Source organism: Nannobrachium achirus (genome assembly GCF_963921795.1).
Source record: "Nannobrachium achirus genome assembly, chromosome: 5".
Taxonomy (NCBI): Eukaryota; Metazoa; Chordata; class Actinopteri; order Myctophiformes; family Myctophidae; genus Nannobrachium; species Nannobrachium achirus.
Window position 1 is genome coordinate 33,084,762 of NC_137814.1, and position 22,936 is coordinate 33,107,697.

The 22,936-nt window shown below is 43.7% G+C and overlaps 1 protein-coding gene across 2 annotated transcripts in view; it reads left to right on the top strand.

Moving 5' to 3' along the window:
* The window catches only part of arhgap21b (Rho GTPase activating protein 21b), a 50,981-nt gene that overhangs the window by 14,684 nt on the left and 13,361 nt on the right, over nucleotides 1-22,936 (top strand). For both annotated transcript variants that reach the window (XM_080726322.1, XM_080726323.1), the window contains exons 3-11: nucleotides 828-1,013; nucleotides 1,213-1,234; nucleotides 7,642-7,734; nucleotides 9,059-9,137; nucleotides 9,498-9,552; nucleotides 15,196-16,765; nucleotides 21,758-21,907; nucleotides 22,475-22,577; nucleotides 22,693-22,738. In XM_080726322.1, coding sequence (XP_080582448.1) covers nucleotides 828-1,013; nucleotides 1,213-1,234; nucleotides 7,642-7,734; nucleotides 9,059-9,137; nucleotides 9,498-9,552; nucleotides 15,196-16,765; nucleotides 21,758-21,907; nucleotides 22,475-22,577; nucleotides 22,693-22,738 — 2,304 coding nt within the window. The remainder of the gene's footprint in view (nucleotides 1-827; nucleotides 1,014-1,212; nucleotides 1,235-7,641; nucleotides 7,735-9,058; nucleotides 9,138-9,497; nucleotides 9,553-15,195; nucleotides 16,766-21,757; nucleotides 21,908-22,474; nucleotides 22,578-22,692; nucleotides 22,739-22,936) is intronic.

A 22,936-nucleotide genomic window follows, 5' to 3' on the forward strand; every position in this document is an offset into this window, starting at 1 on the left:
ATTTTTTCACATTATTTCAACATGTAGCGTTGGTGTTAAACTTCGCTGATATTATTGTAATATTACGCTATTACGGATTAGTACAGACTATAGAGTAGAGAGTGAGATGATGCACACCTTGAGTCACAAGCCTGTTTCAAACCCATGACTCCACTATTAGGACTGTGCTTGTGTGGTAAATGCGAACTATTTATTTGACGCTTCACTCATTGCAATTTTCTGTCATTTTACTCATACCCCACCCCCAGACAGGGTTGATGTGCATGCTCATCACATTCCTCTCATTGTGGGTGAAGCTCTAGGCTAAGAGGAGTGACAGGGAGGAGGAGTGTTTGGTTGAGAGGGGTCAGGGAACACGTTTTCACCAGTATGGAAGTACAAGAGTCAAGACTGTTTGAACAGTTTCCTGAAAGTTGTACTGCACCAGGGAATATGAGACGGGGGGGTTTACTCATACACACGTTGCCACAAAGGTGTGAGGCTATAAATAGTTAGTAAACAGGGACGTTGGTGTCACAAGCCCTAAATCCTGCATTGTGCCACACTAAAACAATTGTGGAAATGAGACACCTTGACTTGACTGTTAACACTAGTGACATTTAATCTCTTCCAGAGCTGGTCTTCCATTTTATAAAACCAACATGTTACTAATATTGCTCTTTTTAAATTATCCTTTTTGCAATTTGCAACTCAAAGATAGGTACATGTTGTTTTTCCTGAAGCCCATTAGGTTTCCAGACTTCTCTTGACCGACTTGGCGACTTCTTTTTTTTAATTTTTTGTATTAACATTCATGTCTCCCTTTTCCCATCTCATTTATTTTGTAGAATGATTCTGCAGAGTGGGGTGACCTGGCGGATCCCTCCGCGGTGTTGTACTCGGCAGATGAGGAGCCGTTCTCATGGCCGGGGCCTAAAACCGTCCGCCTGCGTCGCACCTCCCATGGCTTTGGCTTCACCCTGCGTCACTTTATCGTGTACCCTCCAGAGTCGGCTGTGCACGGCTCCTTTCCGGTAAGCAGACTATACTGTATATCTCATAGGTCTAATAAGGACGTGTTTCTGAAATCTTTTTTCTTTTACACACCTGAATACTGCCTAACCTCTTGCGATGATAACGCTGAGTCAACAAACATAATACCCAAGTGTTAAATTCCTTGACTGTGGGCACTGAAGCATTTCAAGACTCTGACTCTCTCCCGTCTTTTTGCAGGAGGAAGATCACGGCCGCAGAGGTAAGCCAAATAATGAGGCTGTACCTCTTCATGTCTATCCTTCAGCACTGCTGACTGTGCCGAGTCAGTACAGTGCCTCCCTCTCGTAATGAATCTTAATCTATCTGCTCTCTGGCTTTTTTTTTTTTTTTTACTTCCTCATGAGCAGGGAACAATATATCCGCTGTGTGTGTGGCTGACCTTTGTCAAGACGTAAAAGGGTTTGGTTAGCACCACCTGTTGCTGTCCTGCATCCTTCACAATTCACATAGCTCCAATCTGTATTTGTTGCCGCTTTTCTCCCTCTCCAGAGTAAAGTTATTAGAAAGCTGTAGTTTCAACCCCTCCCTCACCTACAAAACATTTTCCCAAGGTTGTCAGGTCTGCTATTTACTGGTGTGTATGTTTTGGAATTGTGTGTGTGTGCATGCATGCATGTGTGTATGCATGCTTGTTTGAGCCTGTCATTTAGTAATTTGATGCAGTTAGGGTAATGGAGCCTCAGGTCAATTTCTGTAGCATCCAACATTCTATCTTTGAGTCAGGAGCTTATCTCTCAAACTGCTGGACTGATCAGCCAGTAGACCAAGGAAGACACTCAAATAAAAAATATTGTGGCACTATAAAGTGCGCAAGTCTAATATATAGCATGGCGTATATATGTGCTCCTTTCTAGTTGGTCCTGTGACGACCCCTATGACATAGGCATGGTCTGTTTGATTGAGTTAACACTGCTATGGCCCATTCCATCCTAATGTGATCACAGTGTGGTGATCTCTCTGTGGCTTGTTTGTGTGCTTAACACTTTGTTTAGTCTGATCTGCCCTTTGTTGACCATGGGGGGAGGGTGTTGTGTGCTGTCAGTGTCACTAAAACTCTTTCAATTGCAAGTATCATAAGTAATCATTATGAAGAAAATGCATTGCTGTTGGGATATATATATAAACAAATGCATTTGCAAACAAAGGAATTGGGCTTGGAAAGGAAGCCCTCTAAATTAAATTCATGAGGCACACATGCTAGATGATGTGGTAAATGACCTTCATGTAGTGGGGAAAAACACACCACTGTTTCTGTTTCCTCTCTGGCTGTAGTGATTTATGATGGGCCTTAAAGGTGAAACAGCAGAAAATGGGGACTTTTGGGCCCAGCGAGTCAAGAATCCTGACGGTTGCATAATACTGGACAGAGGGACTCGATGGCAGCTTGCCAGAGTTGTGAAAACACAACCTGAGATGATCCCTGCCCAAACTGGCCCACCTCGGCGACAGCGCAAGAGTCAGGACAGACATAAATTATCTTATTGGATTAGGGCCCACAGCCCAGACAAAGCTCTTTTATCACAGCGCTTGGCTGAAGGATGGGATGGCTTGTGAATTGAAATGTGTTTGCCCGCCAGTAGTCATATCTTCACTTTTCTTACTGCATAGCATAGATGTGCCTGATTCATACTTGGTTGCGTGCTGTATCGTCCACCAAAAATGAGACGCAGCATTGTAGTCGTGTTATTTTTGGTGCCCGTCACATGAGCACAAGCAAGTATAAATCAGCCTTTAAGCCAGGGTGGTTCTCAACCTTTTCAGGCCGCAAACCCCAAAATAATCACATTTTAACTGGGGATCCCCCACCCTGAAGAGCATTAGAGTTACATTTTATATAACACTGTTCTATTGTGAAAATAGCAGCACGAGGAGTTGTGAGCATGTAGATCGCTATTTTCACAATTTCTGTCTCTGATATTTGACAATTTAGTGGTATTAAAAAGTCCTTAAATTGTTACTTCAGAAATATATAGATACCCGTACAGCGTACACTTAAACTTTATGTTGGTTTGTTTACTGTTGAGTGAGAAAACAATGTTGCACATTAAGTTAATCATCTGGGGACCCCTGGGGGTCCTGACCCACAGGTTGAGAACCACTGCTTTAAGCCACAAACTGCCTTGGTACCCGTTTGAAAATCATAGTTGTCATCATAAAGATATCTCTGTCAAACCGTCTGTGTGTGTATATATGTGCATGTGATGTGTTCTTGCTTCGTTATTAGCTCATGGCTATAGGCATTATGGTGAGTTTGCTGACACAAGGGAAATCCCTCAAAAACATGAAAGAAAGGGAATCCCTTTGTTTATGTTGTTGTGCTGGTGGTGGCCCATGTGTCACACAAATGGCTAGGAGTGACTCACACCTTGCCATTCTTCCATGGCCATTTTACATGGTTGGTAAATAAGTCTGGCTAATGCCACTCTGGACTGAAACCACTGATCTGTACCACACTGTTTCCGTCAGCCAGACTAGATAAATACAACCTGGAGATGAGATTTCGTTTTTGAGCTGTAAATCACTGTAATATCATTGAAGTATTTGGCACATGTGACTGGGCGTAAACATACAGCAAGTGTAGAGGAAGGCCTCACTTTCCCCAAGCCTGTCTCCCTCTGGTGGTTAATACTACAATGGATTTTTGGAGCTGTGTGAAGCACAGGCTCCCTATACGTGGCCGTGTGGGTCTGTCTGTGTGTCTGTGTGTGTGTCTGTATGTAGCCTGAACTTCCTAAACTTCGGCACGCTACTAGTCCCACAGTTTTGCCACCACACACTCGCGCCATATGTCAAATCGACCGGCTTACTCGGGGATGGTGGGCTAGTAACCTGCTAAGAGAAAGGTTCAATAGTTTAATTGATATTAATTTATTAGTGAATTAATTTTTCCCATTGACTTATAATGGGAATCGCAAAAACTCACATTCAATTATTTGTCTCTCGCAAACCATAGGGGCTACAGTTTCAAGACTTGGAGAGGAGGTTCATAATGATTTCAAGGATTAAATAAAAAATAATTGTGTCATTTGGCCTCATGGTGGCGCTATAACAGCCCAGTTTACGTTTTGGCCTATAACTGTTGAACCGTAGGTCGGAAAATTAAAATTATTTTTACCCTGGATTCCCTGGGTCAAGACGCATCTCCCGATATAGGCCACGCCCATTTGCGCCAGGATAGATTTTCCGCCATTTTGAATTTTCTCCAAAACACACTTTTTGTTCCTTTTCCTACATATTTTCTTCAAATGTCTTAAAAACCGGTACACATGATCTATGAACCTATGCAATGAACATACTCAAGGGATATTGCGATAGTCCATTCCGTTCGTTCGTAACGGGCTTCCAAAGTTAGCGGGAGGGGCCCGTTTTGCAAGCAATAGCCATAAATCACAAACAAAGGTCCAGTCAACACTGAATTTCAACCACAGGTCGGGGGTGGCATACTCAACGAATCCCCAAAAGCATTTCCACTCTGCCTCATGGTGGCGCTATAACGGCCTACTTGTCTCGTAACTCTTGAACCGTAGGTCGAAAAATTAAAATTATTTTTTCCCTGGATTCCTTGGGTCAAGACGCATCTCCCCATATAGGCCACGCCCATTTGCGTCAGGATAGATTTTCCGCCATCTTGAATTTTCTCCAAAACACACTTTTTGCTCCTTTTCCTACATATTTTCGTCAAATGTCACAAAAATCGGTACACATCATCCTGGGTGACCAGAGAGGTGCCGTTGAGTCTAGCCTGCCCTGAGCATCAACTGCAATACACACACACACACACACACACACACACACACACACACACACACACACACACACACACACACACACACACACACAGCTCCACTTCACACGGGTGTGATTTTTTAAATTTAACACAAGGGACACAAAGGGAGGGCCCTTTGTGTCAGGTACATTGTTTTCAGCCCAACTGCTCATTCTGTCAAGGAAATGGGCTTATGTTTAAATAAATCCCTTTGCTGGTATTGATTAAGTTGTAGGTAAAAGATGATTGGAATCCATCAAGAATCTTGATCAATGAAAACGTTGTATTTGGAAGACACATTTTTCTGTTAAGCATAGACGGACAATTAGGATGACCAGACATTGTAATTGATGGCTTCAATGCTACAGTAGTCACTAAAAGCAGATGGTACATTTAATTGTTGACAGTAATTCACGATGATCTGGTTGCTGAATAGAAATGTACTTATAATAATGCACTTTTGCAATGTGCCACCAGAGGGAGCTCATCAGTGCCATGGTTGTGTTCAGGTTGTTGGGGGGAGGTTGAGGCTCCTGTTGCAGTATTACATAATATTAATCCCCAGGATATTATGTGTGTGGAATGCCATATGTAAAACCAGAGAACATGCAGGCATGTGTGTGTGCATGAGGGTTACTGGCTGTTCTTGTTGCTACAAGACAGCTCTCATTGGTTAGCAAGTGATATTCACCCACCTGTGAAACCCACCTATGTCGTGTCCCCTTATTGCCCCTTAGGCCGTGCAGGGGGAGAGGGTCTGCCACATACCCACAGGTCTTTCTCATGTGTTAACTCGCCTACTTTGATGTGTTAACTCGCCTACTTTGACGTTTGCGTCAGAACAAAAGCCTTCTAACTCGGTGGTTCTTCAACCTTTTCAGGCGGCGACCCCCCAAATAATCATATTTTAACTGGGGACCCCCCCCCCCCCCCCCCCACCCACCCTGACAAGCACTAAGAGTAGAGGCATTACATTTTCGTGTATCATCGTCCTTGATGATTGGTTGACAACATTTTATTTCACAAGATTTCTTGTTACTTATAGGGAGGCCATGGGACTGGCTGTCGTCTTCTCCCCCTTGCTGACGTCGATTGATTATTAATTCATGATAGGCAGATGTTTTTACTGATCTGATACCGTACAAAAGCTTTTAACTTTTTTGTAATCTTGTTCCTCTGGTGGCTTAACCACTGTAATTTGGGCAGCACCATGCACAGTCACTAGCTGAATGTTAACTACTTGGAACGGATTTGAGCTTCACTGTTGCATTGTGCCCCAGGCTATTTCTCTGTTTATAAGGAAAGAGTGGGAGTTGAGCAGCTGAGCACATGCCCACCCCACCTTCCATTTACTCTTTCTTTTTCACTTTCTAAGACCCCCTAACTACACCGGTCAACACACACACACACACACACACACACACACACACACACACACACACACACACACACACTCACGTTCACACGCGCACACAGGCATGCACCTGTCCTGCAAAGAGTGACACACACTTTCTCACTAGCCATGTAGCTATTTGTACTTTACTTGAGTATTTCCAATTTCCAGTACTTTACTTCTACGCTACTACATCTTGGATCCAAATATATCAACTGTCTACAATTATTTGAAAACTTTAGTTACTAGTTACTCTGGTGGTTATTATTACAAAACATTACTAAACCACTTCAGCCCTACATACATTTCGGCAATTAGAAAATCTTTAAAAAATAGCCAATCTACAAGCTCACAATGCACATTGTGAGCTTGACACACTACACTTCAGTATTGATACTAAGTAAAACATTTGAACACTTTTTTTCCACCACTGCTGCTAGGAGACGAGAGCAGCATGAGCAAACAGGTTTTCCTCTTTTCAGATGTGTTCATTCACCTCCTTAAATCCACACAAACTCCCCGTATTGGGAATCCTCCCTCTCGCCAGTTAATTATCATTTCCATTTAAAATGGTTGTAAAGTGGGCAGACAACATGGCATAGGCCAAAAAACAGTCTGTTCTGCTGCCACGATGCCGATTCACATGCCTCTGAATCTTGTGACAAAACACTCTGTTTCTCTCTCGCTTTCATACACAGCCAACAACACCCCCACACCCCACACACACACACAAAAAAGAGGAAAAAAGAACAAAACTGAGCAGATTAGCAGGAGACTAATAACCATGAGTAGGCTTTATTTCATGTTGCTGCTTTTTGACGGTTTCAGGTTTATACGCTTGCATGAGTGAGGCGTTATTTAAATGGACTTCACTAGACTATATGGCTACTAATGTATACGTACACACATACTGTACAGTGTATATATGAGTCATTCAAAGTATGTACCATTCTACATTCAAGTGAAATTCTGTTGTCCCATGTGAAAGTTGCATTGGAAGTGTTTCATTTGGGTTCTTGAATAATGGTCTTAAATGTACCCTTGATATAGTCCCGTGGTGGCATTTCAGTTTTGTTACTTGAAATAGCTGGTTTTATTTTTTGTATCTTTTTAAACTTTTTGTCACTAACTATGTGGAGGCAAAGTTTTAACTAGAAAAAATGTAGGGCCTATTTCTTACTGGCCCACTTTGGCTTTGGAAAATTAGTCATCATCACATAACTGCGAGAGAGATATAAAATACCCCCAGATGATGTTTGGTGTGGTGTTTTTATGAATGCTCATGGGCAGATTGGGCACTGCCGTGCCGTTCCAACAAGCATGAATGAGTTGTAAAATCCCCATACGATACAATATCAATGGCAGGATATCTGTTACTCAATAGTGTTTTTTTCCCTGAGTGTTTATATTGATATCTAATGCCAGCTAACTATGGTTCTGTTGTCAGGGCGACAGCGGAATAGGCTAGAGCCCATGGACACCATCTTTGTGAAGCAAGTGAAGGAAGGTGGCCCTGCCCACGGAGCTGGACTCTGCACTGGTAATGAACTTCATCAATCTCCAACCACAGCTTACTGGAGCACAACGCTCCTGTGAACTGGGAATCTACTGTATTTGCAGTATTTTCTTTGGTCTTTCACCCTCTAGTCTAGATCACTGTTTCACCCTCTAGTCTAGATCACTGTTTCCCGGGACCCATTTGTGGCCGGATCACGGTCCAATATTTATGGGTCACGACTCAAGTAAAATGTCCAAAACCTTACGTTTCAAAATATTTTCCCCCCAAAAATCAATATTTTTTTAGAAAGAACAGAATTAGAAGAATTGTATTCATTTTAAACCAAATTCATTAAGAAATGTATAATTAAGAAGTAGTGAAAATAGCCGATCTGCAACGATTTGCGCCGCGTTGGGTGCTTGTAGATCTGGACAAATGTCTGAATAATTTTTGGGGTCACGAGCAAAAAAGTTTGGGAACCACTGCTCTACATACATTATTATGCATTACTTTGTGCTTTAACCATTGAAAGCTTGTAGATCTTCTATTTTTGAAAAATCGTGAACATTTGTGCAAGTCTTTCAAAATTTGAGTTACAAAAATACATAAATGGTAAATGGTAAATGTATATAGCGCTTTTATCCAAAGCACTTTACAGAGATTGTGCATTACATTCACCCATTCACGCACACATTCATACACCGGTGGCGGAGGAAACCATGCAAGGCACCAACCTGCTCACCGGGAGCAATTAGGGGGTCAGAGTCTTGCCCAAGGACCCTTTGACATTCACTCAGGGGGAGCCCGGATTCGAACTGGGAACCCTTCGGGAACCAATAACGGTTTCTCTACCCCTGAGCTATGCCGCCCCATATATATTCAAAGATTTGCACACATTTTCATGATTTTTCATAAATAGCAGAATTACAAGCTTGCAGCGCTGCACTCGGTGCTGCGCTGTGAGCTTGTAGATCTGCTATTTTTCAAGGAGATTGTTGTTTCAGATAACCCTCGTGTGCAGTGCTATCTTGTAGATTGGCTTTTTTCACCATCACCATGAACATTTTTGTTGGAAGTGTTTTGAAAGTGTTCTTTAATGACATCAAAACTCAAAATAGGGATTGATTATTATTTTATTAAATTATAGATGGTTGATAATGTTTTGTAATCTATTACATGGATTTGTTCAATTAACTGTTGCACCCCTTTAGCTGTCCCAGTGATCTGATTAATTGATGCAGAGTCAACCCCACTTTTCTTTTACTTAATATACTGTACATCTGGTGACTTTCCCTTAATTGGCTAGTTGTCTACTTTTCTCATTTTGACCCTACATTTTATTTTTTATGTTTTCTTTTGCTCACAGGAGACCGGCTAGTGAAGGTGAACGGATTGAGTATCATTGGCAAAACCTATTCTGAGGTTATAGCCTTGATTCAAGAGAGGTGAGAATTCATGGAAATCTCAGTAATTGCTGGCCCATTGGCATAATTAAAAAATATATATGTATTGTCGTTGTCGGGTGGAAACCTCGTATCTCCAAGTTTCAAATGTGTATGTTCTTTCGCAAAGTAAAGCCCTGCTTCATCGTACAAGGCCGTCGCACAAAAGTAGTGAAAACAGCAGATCTGCAAGCACACAACGCCTCACGGTGCGAGACGTTGTGTGCTTGTAGATCGGCTGTTTTCACTAGTTTAAATAATCTTTTAAATGAAAAATGCAAAACGAACGGTTTTTGACATACAAGGTTTTCACCCGACAACGACGATATATATAATATACGGGGCATTCCTGTTCCCTTACAGCGATGCTGTTCTTGAACTCTGCGTGATGCCAAAAGATGAGGACATACTGCAGTTGGTAAGTTTTTCTCTCTCTCCCCCTGTTTTGCACACTTTTGAAACAAGCTTTGTTCTGTCTTTCTCTTCCTCGCGGTCGGTCCGTAACTTTAGCCTCTGTGCATGTGATCGTGTCCCGGAGAGCTGTTCTAGTTTCCCAGTTGAAGGGCTTGCAGTTGGGACGGGGCGATGGTGAGAGAGTCAGGAAGTGCCGCCGTGCAGTGCCGTCCCATCAGAGTACTGTATCTGGGCCTGCTAAACCAGGCCAGAACAGCCTGTCCTCCAGGATGCTGCTGCTCATCAGGGGTGTCGCACCACCACGTTCTGGGCCCTGGGTACAAGGATTCACCGCGGGCCGGGGCCCCCCATGAATGTTCTTCTCAGGGGGAGGGAGGGGGTTTAACCCATTTAGACTGGGAACGCATTGTTAGCCATTACTTTGTGCTTTAACTATTGAAAAATAGCAGATATACAAGCTCACAGCTATATATATATTTTTTTATATATTTTTATATATATTTTTTTTAAACCTATGTTTCTATGTCAGTGGAGCTCAAACTTTTTCATGCGAAGGACCCCCAAAATGATGTGTATTTGGCCACGGACCCCCATCTCAAAATATTTAGTTCCAGGGACCCCCCAGAAGCAAAATATGAGTTACAAATGTTCGCTTAAAAAATACATATATTCGAAGATTTGCACACATTTTCACGACTTTTCAAAAATAGCAGGTCTACAAGCTCGCAGAGAGCTTGTATATCTGCTATTTTTCAATAGCTAAAGTATAAAATAATTAAGGCCCCTCCACCTTGGGCCCTAGTAACTCAGTCCCACTCACCCCCCCCCCCCCCCCCCTGTGACACCCCTGCTGCTCATACTCCTGCAGAGATGACCTCATTGGGGGGGTTGAGCAGGCACTTTCCTAAACACACACACACACAGTCTGTCTACTAGTGTGCTGATGCTGAGCAACACTTCTTTTTGTTTCTTTGTTGAGTACTACTAAGACCTACTGTGGATAGGCTGCATTAATCAGCTGAGGCCAGGAAAGGAGATGTAGGATGTACTTCTGCTTCATTGTCCTGGTTATTTTCTCTAGTACCTTGATGCAATATGGATCACCATCAGGCGCACTTCAGTTCACCTAACCAAAGGCAGTTGCCCACATAAGCCAGTAGATTTGAAGAAGAGCCAGACCGATATATCGGTCGAACAGATGTATTGGTCGTTTTTGGACCACAATGTCGGCATCGGACATCAGTCACCGATCTTGCCCTTAATATATGGAGATCTCTGTATCTGTCAGTCCTTGACCATTGTATTCCCACATATGGAAATCCCTTATGTCATCTATATAAGCCCATATTTGGAGCTGACTGATTTGTTTGTGCCTGGTGCCATGGCGAGTGGCGACGCATTGGAGGTTGGGGGACACACTCCATATTTGGGTGTAGATGCATTGGAAACTCCTTGTATGGTTATGGTTGAGTCATGACTCATGGCGACATAAGCGTGATCATGTGGTCCGCTGACCAGTCGGTCCTCCTCCCATTAGCCAGTCTTTAGTACAGGATGCTGAGCATGTATCCAGATGTTACCATTTTCATTCAGGCCTCTGAGACGGCTTGTGACAAAGCACACAGCCAACATGGTTCCCTGCGATGTGTCAGAATAGAGGTTAGACTCACCATGGGGGTAAATGATGCCTAAATATGTGTCAGTTAAAAATAGTACTGCTAGTGCTTTATCTCGTGCTTGCTTCAATTTTAAATTAGCTGAAGCTGACGGAGCAGATGGAATATGTAAGATGTTGTTTTCAGTCCACTGACTCAAAAAGCAAAGCACTGTTTTTCTTTTATTCAGCTCGCTTTTATTTCTATTTTTAAATCTTATTAGAGAACAACCAAATACATCCCTACAATATAGGTATCACTATAAAAAGAATATGTAAGTGATTACCGGTAACCAAAAATGTAAAATAACTCAATATATAGTATATAATAATAACTCGTACAAGACTCCAGCAACAGAACTCCCCACCTGTTCAATTTTTCAAAGTGATGCCGACCATCAGTAGTTCTCACACTGGTTTTAACACAATCTGTTTCAAGTGCTTCATTCTAAGACACACAGCGTCGCCATAGCTCAGTGCTGAGTCTGACATGCACTGCAATAGTGACAGCTGATGCAATGTGCTTGGTCCAGAGCCGCCATATTAATGTTAACTTTATCCTTTGAGATGTATCCACTGTATCCATATATAATGTATTCTATAATATGATAGATAGATACCTTTATTATCCCAAGGGGAAAACTCAGTAAATATATTATTTAATGGCTCATCTTCAACTAACGAAAGACTGTTTTCTCTGAAACAGTATCTGATAGAAACTTCTCTGAAATCACAAGACAGTGGAAAATATTTCCATAAAGAGATGACTGTTTAAATGTATTTGGACACTAGTCTTCACCTTGAAGGCTGTCTGTAATGAGACGGCTGGCTTTGCTGCGCTCAAGTATTGATGTCAGTTGCGTTGTATACAGAAAAGTGTGATACATTTCCTATGCCCATGGCTTGTGATATGTACTGCAATGTTAATTTGTATAAACTGGCCTAATTGGGCCTAGCAAGTTGAGAAAAATGCAAGTCGGGAATACACGTCCCACCTGTTGTGTAATAATCCTGTTATCTGATGTACTCGTACCCGTTTTCAGCTCCACGCACATCACGTTTTGCTTTGCACCGTCTCTTTCATTTGCTTCCTTCGCCCATGACCACAAATGCCCATCCCTAACAGTAGAGTGAGTGCTCTGTCAGTATGCTGAAGGATCCTGTCCCAAGGGCTTTCCATTATCTGACAGCCTGTTTATAATGAAGAATATTATGATGGACTCAAGCTATTTGCTTGGCAAGAAACTGTTCCTTGTGGACCATTTTATAGCCACAGTGAATCCCTTATAAGTGACTTGTTAATCATTTAAGAGCATGTTAAGCATGCCATTTAGGTGAAAGATACTTGCCTGGAAAGATAAATCAATATAGTATGTCAAGTAATTATAATCAATCTCCTTTCTCCAAGCGTCATTCACCCATAATCTTTTTAGCCAAAGGACAAAGGCTGTAATCTCAGTATATCATCTATAGATACATGATATGCTCAAGTCACTTGATATCACATCCAACTTCTAATTTAGGAAGAAATCAAAACCTGTAAGCATCCATCTCTCCTTCTTGTTTTCTCTCAGCCAGCTTCCCCCACCTTTTATCTGATGTCCTATTGGTTGTCACTCTCTGCCCCTCCCCCTTTAGTTCTCTCTCCTCTCCCATTCCAAAGCTAGCGGTGTGTTGAACATCTGTTGCGCTAGCAGCTACTGCTCCGAAGTGCTAGTGATAAAGTGTCAGTAAAGGGCCAATCTGTGACCCCCCCCCCTCCAAAAAAAGACAACCGATATAAGCAGGGGGGGATTATCAGAAGTGCTAGCGCGCTGACATTAGCCTGTAGGGGAGGAGGAATTACACGCGCTGCCTGGAAACAAGCAGCAGTTGCTTAGCAAAAGAGAGAGCGAACACTTCATTCATTCAAACCTACTGTATAGGGAAGAGGGGGAAAAACCCCCAGAGAAAATGCTTCGCCTGGGAAAAGACAAAGGGAATGGCGTGAAGGAATAGGACAAAACCAGCTGTAGGCAGCTGACTGTCCATATTTTGAACAGGTTGATGCTGAGGGAGCGAGAGGAAGAAGTGGGAGTGGGAGGGAGGGGAAGGGAAGGGTGGGGGCTGTACCATCTGAGCTGAATGTATAATCAGGCAGCTGCTGCCTCCGTCATGTGAGCGGTAGCAGAGCGAGAGAGGGGAGACGGAGACCGGAGGCAGCTTGTTCACTGAGCGTAGTATTCTGGCTGCAGATGGGTAGCGCAGAGAGATGGAGACTTGACAGCACCACAGGAGGCAGGGCTCTGCTCCTGCCATCGCACCCAGGACAGACTGGCACAAGCAGGTGGCACCGCTAACGTGGCAACCCCTGTTCTCCTCCTCCTCCTCCTCCTTCAGCATCCCACCATACTGCTGCTGCTGCTGCGGTTCTGGGTATATTTTTAGCGCGGCGAAGTCCTGGCATCGTTTTGACCGTTTCACACTTTGACTCTCCTCAGTCAATCTCTTGTTCTATTTTTTTCCCCTTTGGTTGACAATGTGTGTGTGTTTTGTCCTGCTAGTGTCTTCCTTCTCCTCTGCCCTCTCTCCCCTGGTCTCTTTCTGCTCTCCTTTTCACCTGCTGTAACGGTAGCCTTTTTCTCTGGAAGCCACTGATCTGGTAAGCAAAGCAGCAGGCTTGACAGCCTCTTGGTGTTGACATGTTGTGCGTGCAGTCTCATCACACATCTCGTCATGCATGTTGCGGTTATGTTTCCTTCATGATGTAGTCCACTGTTCTTAACATCAGGCCTTGGCTCGCTAGAGGCTGGACAGTCCAACCTGGCGTTTCTCCTGTCATCCAGCTATGTGCTAGGGTTTGTGATCTGTATAGCTTTTGGCAGTGGCTAATGCACTGTGCCTGCAGTACGGTACCCGTTTTGATTAGGCAACCAAGCTGGCATCCAGCTGGCATCTCTGTAGACTGTAGAGCCTCGCCCCATCTTCATTCTCCATGCCAGATTTCATTATCATGATAAAGGCCAGTGACCTCTGAACTCTCTACCGGCACACTCGTGCTTACAAAGGGAGGGACAGACTGGCAAGGAATGCAGTGGCATGCGTGGCTTTATGTAAGGTTGTGCAATTCTCCAGGTAGTGGGGTTAAAGTCCATTTACGTCTCCTTTTATGTGTTGTGTTTCAAGGCGAGTGTGAAAATGGACTGCTGTTGATTTGAGGCTAACCAATAGTCTGGACCTACTGAATGTACATTATTCTAAACTAATTGAAAGGGTTTACTTGTGCTGAAATAAAATGGACAGTTACACACCTAGAAGATGATCAGAGGTCAGATTTAGTACAGAGGTGGGCATCCTCATCTGTCTTGTCCATCTGAAATCATGGACTCAGTATGCAGGTGGGTAAACAAAACATTGGCTGCCAGGTGTTGCATGTGATCACGGGCGCTGTGTGTGGTGGGCCAAACTTAGTCATTTGATTAGCTTTTCCATTATGCGGCTGATGTTGGCTGAAGCATTCTTGTCATGATATAAATCTAGGACTCGGAACACCCCACATCTTTGCTAAATGTATTACGATGTAAGATGTTAGCGTGTCTTACATTGTATGCAGTTGTGTATGTATGGAGGAAATATTTATCTTCCTATTGCAAATCCCATTTCTGATTCACACATACTGCAAAGCTAGTGGTTCCAGAGTTTATTTGAAACACCAACATGTCAGTCTGCTGGCCGGGAGTATTTTCCTCTTTATCGTCAGTAGGTGGTGTGCACTGAGTACTGGCATGGCAGTCTAAATAAGGAGCAGATGAACGCTACTGAACTGCTACACGCCTCCGCGCTCTCAAGCGGCAACATGTGCAGCCCACTCACATGCATACACAGTAGCTTTTATAATGTCATGCTTGAGGTATTTTGTATCTTGTAGCACAGTGCTGAATGTTACACTTTATTGTAAATGGAGATAATATTGTAACTATTCTAATGTTGCGTTATCTCTCTCTATGTCCCCAGGCCTACTCCCAGGATGCCTATATACGTAGTCAAAGTGCCTACAGTGGAAACGCCTGCCACATCCCCAATCCACCCCCTATATGTTACCCCAGAGTAGATTGTAAGCCTCCGGGCATGGCCCAGGCCACAGACACAGCCTCCCCAGCGGGGCAGGTGGGTCGGGGACCGGCAGTGCCTCCTGACCTTGGGTACCGCAAGGAGATCACGGTTCCCCCTTCCCCACCACCTCCCCAGTCCTACCCAAAGAGTCAGACGGCGGTGTGCATGCGTAACGACAGCGTAAGGACAGTGCTGGTCCCTCCTGAAACAGCCCATATGGGCCGCATGGCCCCAGCACACCGAATAGATTACATGGACCCTGTCTTTGTCAGGGGCAGGCCTGGGTCGGTAGCTCAATACCCTGTGCCGCGGAAAGTTGACGTCTACCCTGCGGGGGCAGGGATGGCTCCTTATGGTGCTATGCCACCTCACTACCCAGCCAACCACCAGAACATTGACTGGCGGACATACCAAACCTACAGGGAGTACATTGACAACAAAGGTATTCATTCCCATGCCAGCCGAACTATCCAAGAGAGGCTGGATAGCCTTCGGGCTGCTGGTCAGAACACCTTCAGCACTAACCAGCACATTCCCAGGGGAGGCTGGGGCCCCCAAGAAATCCGACGCAGGAGCACTTCCCATGACCGCTCCTACCATGGACCCCCGCCCCACTTCCAAATCCCTCCACGCAGCGCCTCACAGGACCGCATGCTTGGGGCAGAGAGGGCGGCCCAAAGTCGGAACTGGCCCCCTCGCAGTGCGTCTCAAGATGCTCTTACTCACAAAGCCAGAGCACGCTCCACTGACTATGTTGACCCTGCAGAGCTGGTACGGCCCATAGACAGGAGGGGAGGGTACAACAGGTTGGAACAAGGTACTAGACCTAGCAGGCAGTCTATGCCTAGACAGGCCATGCTCTACAGGCCTTCTACTGGGTATGGCAGCAGCATGAGAGGGGCTCCCAACCCCGCTCTCTACCCTAAAGGATCAGAGCCGCTCCAGACGCGCTCCTCACCCATGCTCTCGGACAGATCCTCTCATTTGGGGAAGAGTTCTAGTGCTGAACCTTCCCTCGCAGACCAAAGAGCTGTCAAAAGTAATCACAAAGGCTACACTAAGCAACAGAGCCAGAGCAGAGTGCGGTCAGAGACCATGGTGCCCCCTGAGCTAGGCAGAGAGGGGGCAGTAGGACACCGTTCCTCCTCCTGCTCTGCTTCCCAACTGAGACCTCAGAGGCCCGGCATCCTCAAACCCCCTCCTCCAGACCCCCAGAACCAGGTGAACGGACGGAGTCCCACAGACGGCGGAGTCGTCATGAGAGAGAAGCCTCCTTCGGGAAAGAACCCCAGCCCGCTCCGCCATCCATCCTACATTCTGGCAGTGAACGACGATGGGCCAGATTCATCCGCGGCGTGCTGGCTGCCCAACGACACGCGGCGAGAGATGCACATGCGGCGCATTGGCGAGCAGCGACAGGCCTCGTGCTCCAGCAACTTGGACGAGTCTCTGGACTCCATTCCTTTCATCGGTAAGAGAACAAGCAAGGTGCAAAGACCTGCGGTGCTGAGTCACCATGGCAACGGCAGCTGTAGCACATGGCAGACGGTCAAGAGTGGCTGGCCAGGTGAAGGTGGTGACACTGTAGATGGCAATAGAAACAGGTTCAGTCAGTCAATCAAACAAACAGTTTCTAATCTGAAAGTTATTTGTTTTAGCTGTTTAATTAAGCAATACATACATTTATTTTTATATCAATCTGGGTTGATAGTTGTACGAAGCTTTAGTGGCAGGCAGAGAGGTTGGGAGTTGGAGTGAGGAGTGAGTAGATCCATTATGTAATTCTAGTACATTTTTGAGTGTGTAGTATTTGGAGAGAACAAGCATTAGTGTTATTCCTCCAAGTATAAAAGGATGAAACTGTTTTCACCTGGAGTGCTGAAGAAGCAGTTTTCTCAACAAGTTAGCATTTTAAGAATAGCTCAGTAGATGCTGAGGGTGCTGGAATAACACAAACAGTAAGCTTTTGGTGTAGCACAAAACATTTTGCTTATCAGAACATTCTTTGACCTTAACTTGTCAGTTGCAGGGTTTACTTTTATTCATGCCACTCAACTTTATTCTTAATTAAATTGAATTACGAGTGCAGAGGAAATTAAAAGGCACACTTAGATGATTTTCAGTTACAAGTTGTCTTATTTTAATTTGTACAGTGACCATCAGTAATGATTACATATCCACAAAAAAGTGGCAACGCTCTGCTTTAAGGCTAATTCTAAGTTACTAAAGACTAGTAAATACAGATCCTTCTAAAAAAAATAGAATATTGTGTAAAAGTAACATTTCTTAAAACCTTCATACAGTTTTTGAAACTTTCATATATTCTAGATACATTGGACATTCAGTGAATTATTCCAAACTTTTTGGGTAAAACAGCTCATAGATATCAAAAGTCCATACAAGACACAAGACCACTCAAAGCAAGGATTTATAATAGAAATGTCACCTTCTGAAGTCAGAGTTGCTTGAAGTCCAGTGGGAAGTTTCCACAGTCACTTAATGATTTGGGGTGCTATGGCATCTGCAATGCTTTTTTACACAATATTCAAAGTTTTCGAGAAGGATCTGTAAGTAGGCCCAAAGTAACATTAAGTCTCAAGAAGGTAGCTTGTGCCTGATGGCTGATCTACTTCCTCGTTTTTGGAAGGACATAGAGGAACATTGTGCACTGTGCAGGTAGATCACATTTTGGAACTGGGGCACAGCAACTGCACTGTAGGACTATAGTTAGGCCCCCCCCCCAAGGGAAAATAACTTGATTTCGATGTGTTTTTGCAAGGTAACTGCACCACTCCTCAGCTAACAAATTAAATTATATGGAAAGTAATGTGAGTACATTTTGTGAATTGTATAAGATATTCCATGTGCCATTCATCACAAATAGTAGATCTACAAGACTGTTGATCAGCTATTGCCAGAAAAAGAAGGAAAGAGAAAGCATCATAAAACATTGAAAATAGGGATTTCACCACTTGATTCCTTGTGCTTGTGCTTGTCAGTTTTGCCCAGTGCTGGTGGGAGTGAACTCAAAGATTATTTAAGCTGAAGCTTGTCAGAGGACAACAGAAATACTCATGCTCCACTGACATCAGAACATGCTCTACTTCAAACTTATGCTTAATGCAGGTTTCGATGCTCAGCGTTTTGTGTTCTCTCAGCGAACAGTGAAACAGTGTTGTATTCCAGATGCATTCTGGAATACGCAATAAATCTGTAATACAACCCGACTTGTCTCCGCCAGGCCAGATTGGCTTCCTAAGTTTGCAGGAGTGGTCCGTTTTGAATAAATGTCTCAAATTATGAACGCAGAGTGTGTGAAACTTCCCACTAAGGAAGAAATGCTAGTATTCAATCTCTGTTGAAAAGGGTAAGAGTTTGAAAGAATACATTTTCCATGTCCTTATGTGCCCGGCACCTTTACTAACAACGACGTCTGACACACCGTGTCAGACATTTATGCTCTGTTTTAGAACAGTGTCCCGTGCCGCAAGTCTGCTAGCTCACAACACCGCCCTACGAATAAGTATAAATCAGTCCTTACTGGGGCGTCTGAGAAGACCCGGCAGACCAGGTGCGCACAAAGCAGGCAGTGACAGTGATGATGCCGCAACACTACCATTCTGGGCCTGGTGCCCGGGCCTACGAGAACAGAGCCCTGATTGACCAAGCCTTCATCAATGACCCATTTGAAAGGCAACTGGTCCTGTCCCTCATCATGTGAGGTCAGCCTGCCTTCTCATGTCCTCGAACAGCAGCGCTGAGTATTAAGTGGATTTTTTTTTAGAGTAGGGTGTAGGCGTAGATGCGGACACACTGCTACCTTTTTTCGGTAGGGGGATCTCAAAGCTAATTATTTTCAAACGATTCTGCAGCGTATCTGGAGTATTGCCACTGCTCCCTTCATGAAATGTAGCGTAAAACCTCAGCTCATCTGACCTCATGGCTACACCGTCTCATTTCAACTGTCTTGGGAGGTTATTAATAAGATATACTTCAGAGGACTCCTTTTGTAATGTGGATTTAATTAGTGGAACATCTTCACACAAGCTTTATGTGAGAGTGGTTTTACACTCATCAGCAGAATTTCTGAATTTGTCGGAGTAGACAGAATGAGCATGTTGCCTGTTTTGTCGTGAACCTGCGACGAGCAAGTGAGTGTGTGGATGCCTCTTCAATATGTTGTTGGCATGGGACAGCACCCCTGGGTCTGGCTGGACAGGGTGTTGTGGTGCAGGGCTTGCCAGGAGTGGGAACGTCTATACCTACAGTTGGAAGAACCTGGTATGTTGTGTTTTCATGTGCTAAAGGGCTATTTCACTTTAAAAACAATTGGTTTCATTTTATCGTATACTCAGGCTTTTGTGAGACGCCCCCCCCCCCCCCCCCCCGCCCCCCCCCAAATTCAGTATTTAGTTGTTTGATATTTTATCAGACACGCCCCCTTCCTATACAAACTCCATTTTAACCATGTTTGATTCATCAAAAACACCCGTCCTTGGTTCTCGTGACTCATACTGCCTTCCTAATACACAAGGGGGCCATGTTTTTATAATTTTAAATTTATTTAATTTAAACTTTTATTGTATGTATATATTTCATTATCCCCCCAAATTATTAAAGATAAATGAAAACATTAATTGAAAGAAATCGCACCATTGCAATAAAGTGAGTGGTGCAAACATGACACGTGAATATCTCCTTGTATGGTCTGTTTTGTCAGTGACGTCAGTTACTTTATGTGTATGAGCACGGATCTCCATACATGGAGATCTGTACTAATACAAAAGTGAAATGTAGGAGCGGTTTGCACCTCTCAAATTCACACCCCCCTCACGTGTAGTGTTAGGTCACCAGAACCAAGGACGGGTGTTTTCGATGGATCTATCATGGTTAAATGGAGTTTGAAGTTACAATGGGTTTGTATAGGAAGGAGCATGTTGATAAAAAGTATCAAATCTCTAAATACTGAATCGATAAACTTAAAAACTGTCTGGGGTGTTCACAAAAGCCAGAGTAGACGATAGAATTAACCCTTTTTGGGGGGTGAAATGTCCCTTTAACATTCAGCAAAAGTCCAGTGTAGGCCAATAAACATCGTTTACACATGGGATTAACAGGATCGAGTTAAATTGATCTGTGGTACTATGAAATACTCGGATGGAAGATTAAAGTTTTCAAACTTGTTACTTTTGAATAATCCCACAGCAGTGGGTGTTATCTGTATTCAGTACCCTATTAGGCCTTCTCTGGGTAATGCCTCACACCTCTTTGCCCCATTTGAGAATTGGGCACAGACTGGAAGTAGGGCAGTTACTTTTAAATTTAGCTCCAAAAGCCCCATGGCTGCAGTGAGTAGCTCTGTACTGAGCTTTTTCAGTTCTGTAGTGTCAGGAGTGGGCGGTGCTGAAGAATTAAGAACCTTTGCTTCTCTCAAAAATAGAAATCCCACTTGTCGATAATATCTAAAATATTTTTCAGCCATGTGTTTTGTTGGTGCATAGTCCTGCAAACCGTAGAGGACGTCTACTTATACTACTGCAGTGATGTCATTACGTGCGCATCCTGCATCAAAAACTCATTCAAGTCGCCCAGGGACTCATTCATGTCATGGTCCTGGGGTCCCGGGGATGCTCCTCCATTGGAGTCCATGTTAAAATAATTTACTACTTCTACTTAAGTTGCTATATTAGTTTAGATAGTTTAATTCGTTTTTTAATGTATTGTGTAAGATAAACACTGTAAAGATGTATTATCAGTTAAACCTGGAACAGCTAAAAACAATTTTCACTAGTGGTTCTCAAAGTGGGGTCCTGGGTCCTTGAGGGAGTTCCAGGGGGTCCCCAGATAAATGATAGTTAGGAACCAAATAGAACTTTATGGGTCTGTAACTCGGTGAACAAATGGAACCAAATGGACCTGTTCCATTTGTACTCTAGTATTTTAATATTTAATATAAATTGGGGTCCCAGTGATATAAATATAATTAAATGGGTGTCTGTAGCCTAGTGTATTTAGAAATCCTAGTTCTAAGTTCAAACATTAGCCAAATTGTAAAATAAATATAAGAAATAGGCAAACATTTTGAAAATAGCCGATCTACAAGCTCACAGCGCTCGAAAACATTGTATTGAGGACTCATAAAACTTTTCTGACCCATTTGAATGACCACCTGTGGGTCCCGGGACCCATTACATTGAAAACCTAGTAACATCACTGCTACTGACCCTGGCCCACACAGACACAAATATTTGTCAAAAATTTTCTCAAAATGCTGCAATTTGGCAGGATTAACTCTAACCCAGGCCTTTGATGATGAAGCGCGTATCAAAGGATGGTGTTGGAGCTGATTCTATTTCTCAGTAATGTGGCGTGTGTAGTTGAGCGAGTTAGGGTAATGGTGATTCAGTTATGATAGTCTGTGATAAAAGTCATGTACTGTACTAACGTTGCTGTGTGATTGCAGATGAGCCGGCCAGCCCAAGTGTCGACCGCGAGGCCACCTCTATCCCAGCTTCCGCTGTGATATCTGTCGCTCCGGCTACTTGTGTAACTCCCCCGAGCCCGACCTCCTCACCATGCCATGTCATTCGGCGTCAGCTGTCACATGATCAAGGTAAGAGGAACATGTGGAAATGTCACCGTGGAACCTCAAGCATGTTAATCCCTATTGAAAGGAAATCATTTTTGGGAGAAAAAAATATGCAGTTTGTTTAAATGCCCTAAATAGAATTTACACTAAGGAAACGGAACAGACTTAAGATACATTGTAATTTTTACATTGACACATTCCATTTCCCTATTTAAGGCTGCAATTCAGAACTTATTTTCATAAGCAATCTGTGTGGTAGAGAATGTTAATCAAACCAAACCCTGGCGAAGACCATACATCAAAACATTGGTGCTTCATAATTTTTTTTAAATAACGGTTTTGCATTGTAGCTACGAGCTCATTCTTTTTAATGTATCTACCATGGTCGGCACCTCCTCAATGTTGGTGTGCACTCCTTAGTTTGCCAGGGAATGTTATTACAATATAACTAGCAAATCTACCGTGGTTGGAGGTGATTTCACTCTTCCATTAAAAAGGTTGGACCTGGCCTTGCATCGGGTGGTGCACTGGTCAGTGGAGACCCTGACCAAGTGGGATGCTTTAATAGTTTTTTGATCTTTGCTGTAACAGAGTCCCTCAGAAATGCTATACTGGACTGTGACTCAGCAACCAAAACGGAGCGTTCGAAATCGTATGATGAGGGCTTGGACAACTACCGGGAGGAAGGGAGAGGGTGAGTGCATAGCACAGTCCATCTGTTGGTACTCATGTCTTCGTATCGGGGTCATACATTCCATCTTCCCTTCTGTCGTTTTAATATGTGTCATTTTTCACTCTCTTCCGTCTAGGCGGTCGTACAGTAAACACGTGCCTGGCCTGCGAGGCCTCCGAAAGGTAGGCTACCACAATGCGTTGTTCATGGTTCCACGGCCTGGAAAACCTATCCAAAACTGTTAATGCAGGAAATGGAACAAAAAGTGAAAGTAGCAGATCTACGTCGTACAAACTCACAACATGTTGCATTGTGATGCACTATTAGCTTCTAGATCTGCTATTTTCACTACTTTTGCTTGACACTCGTATTACAAAGTA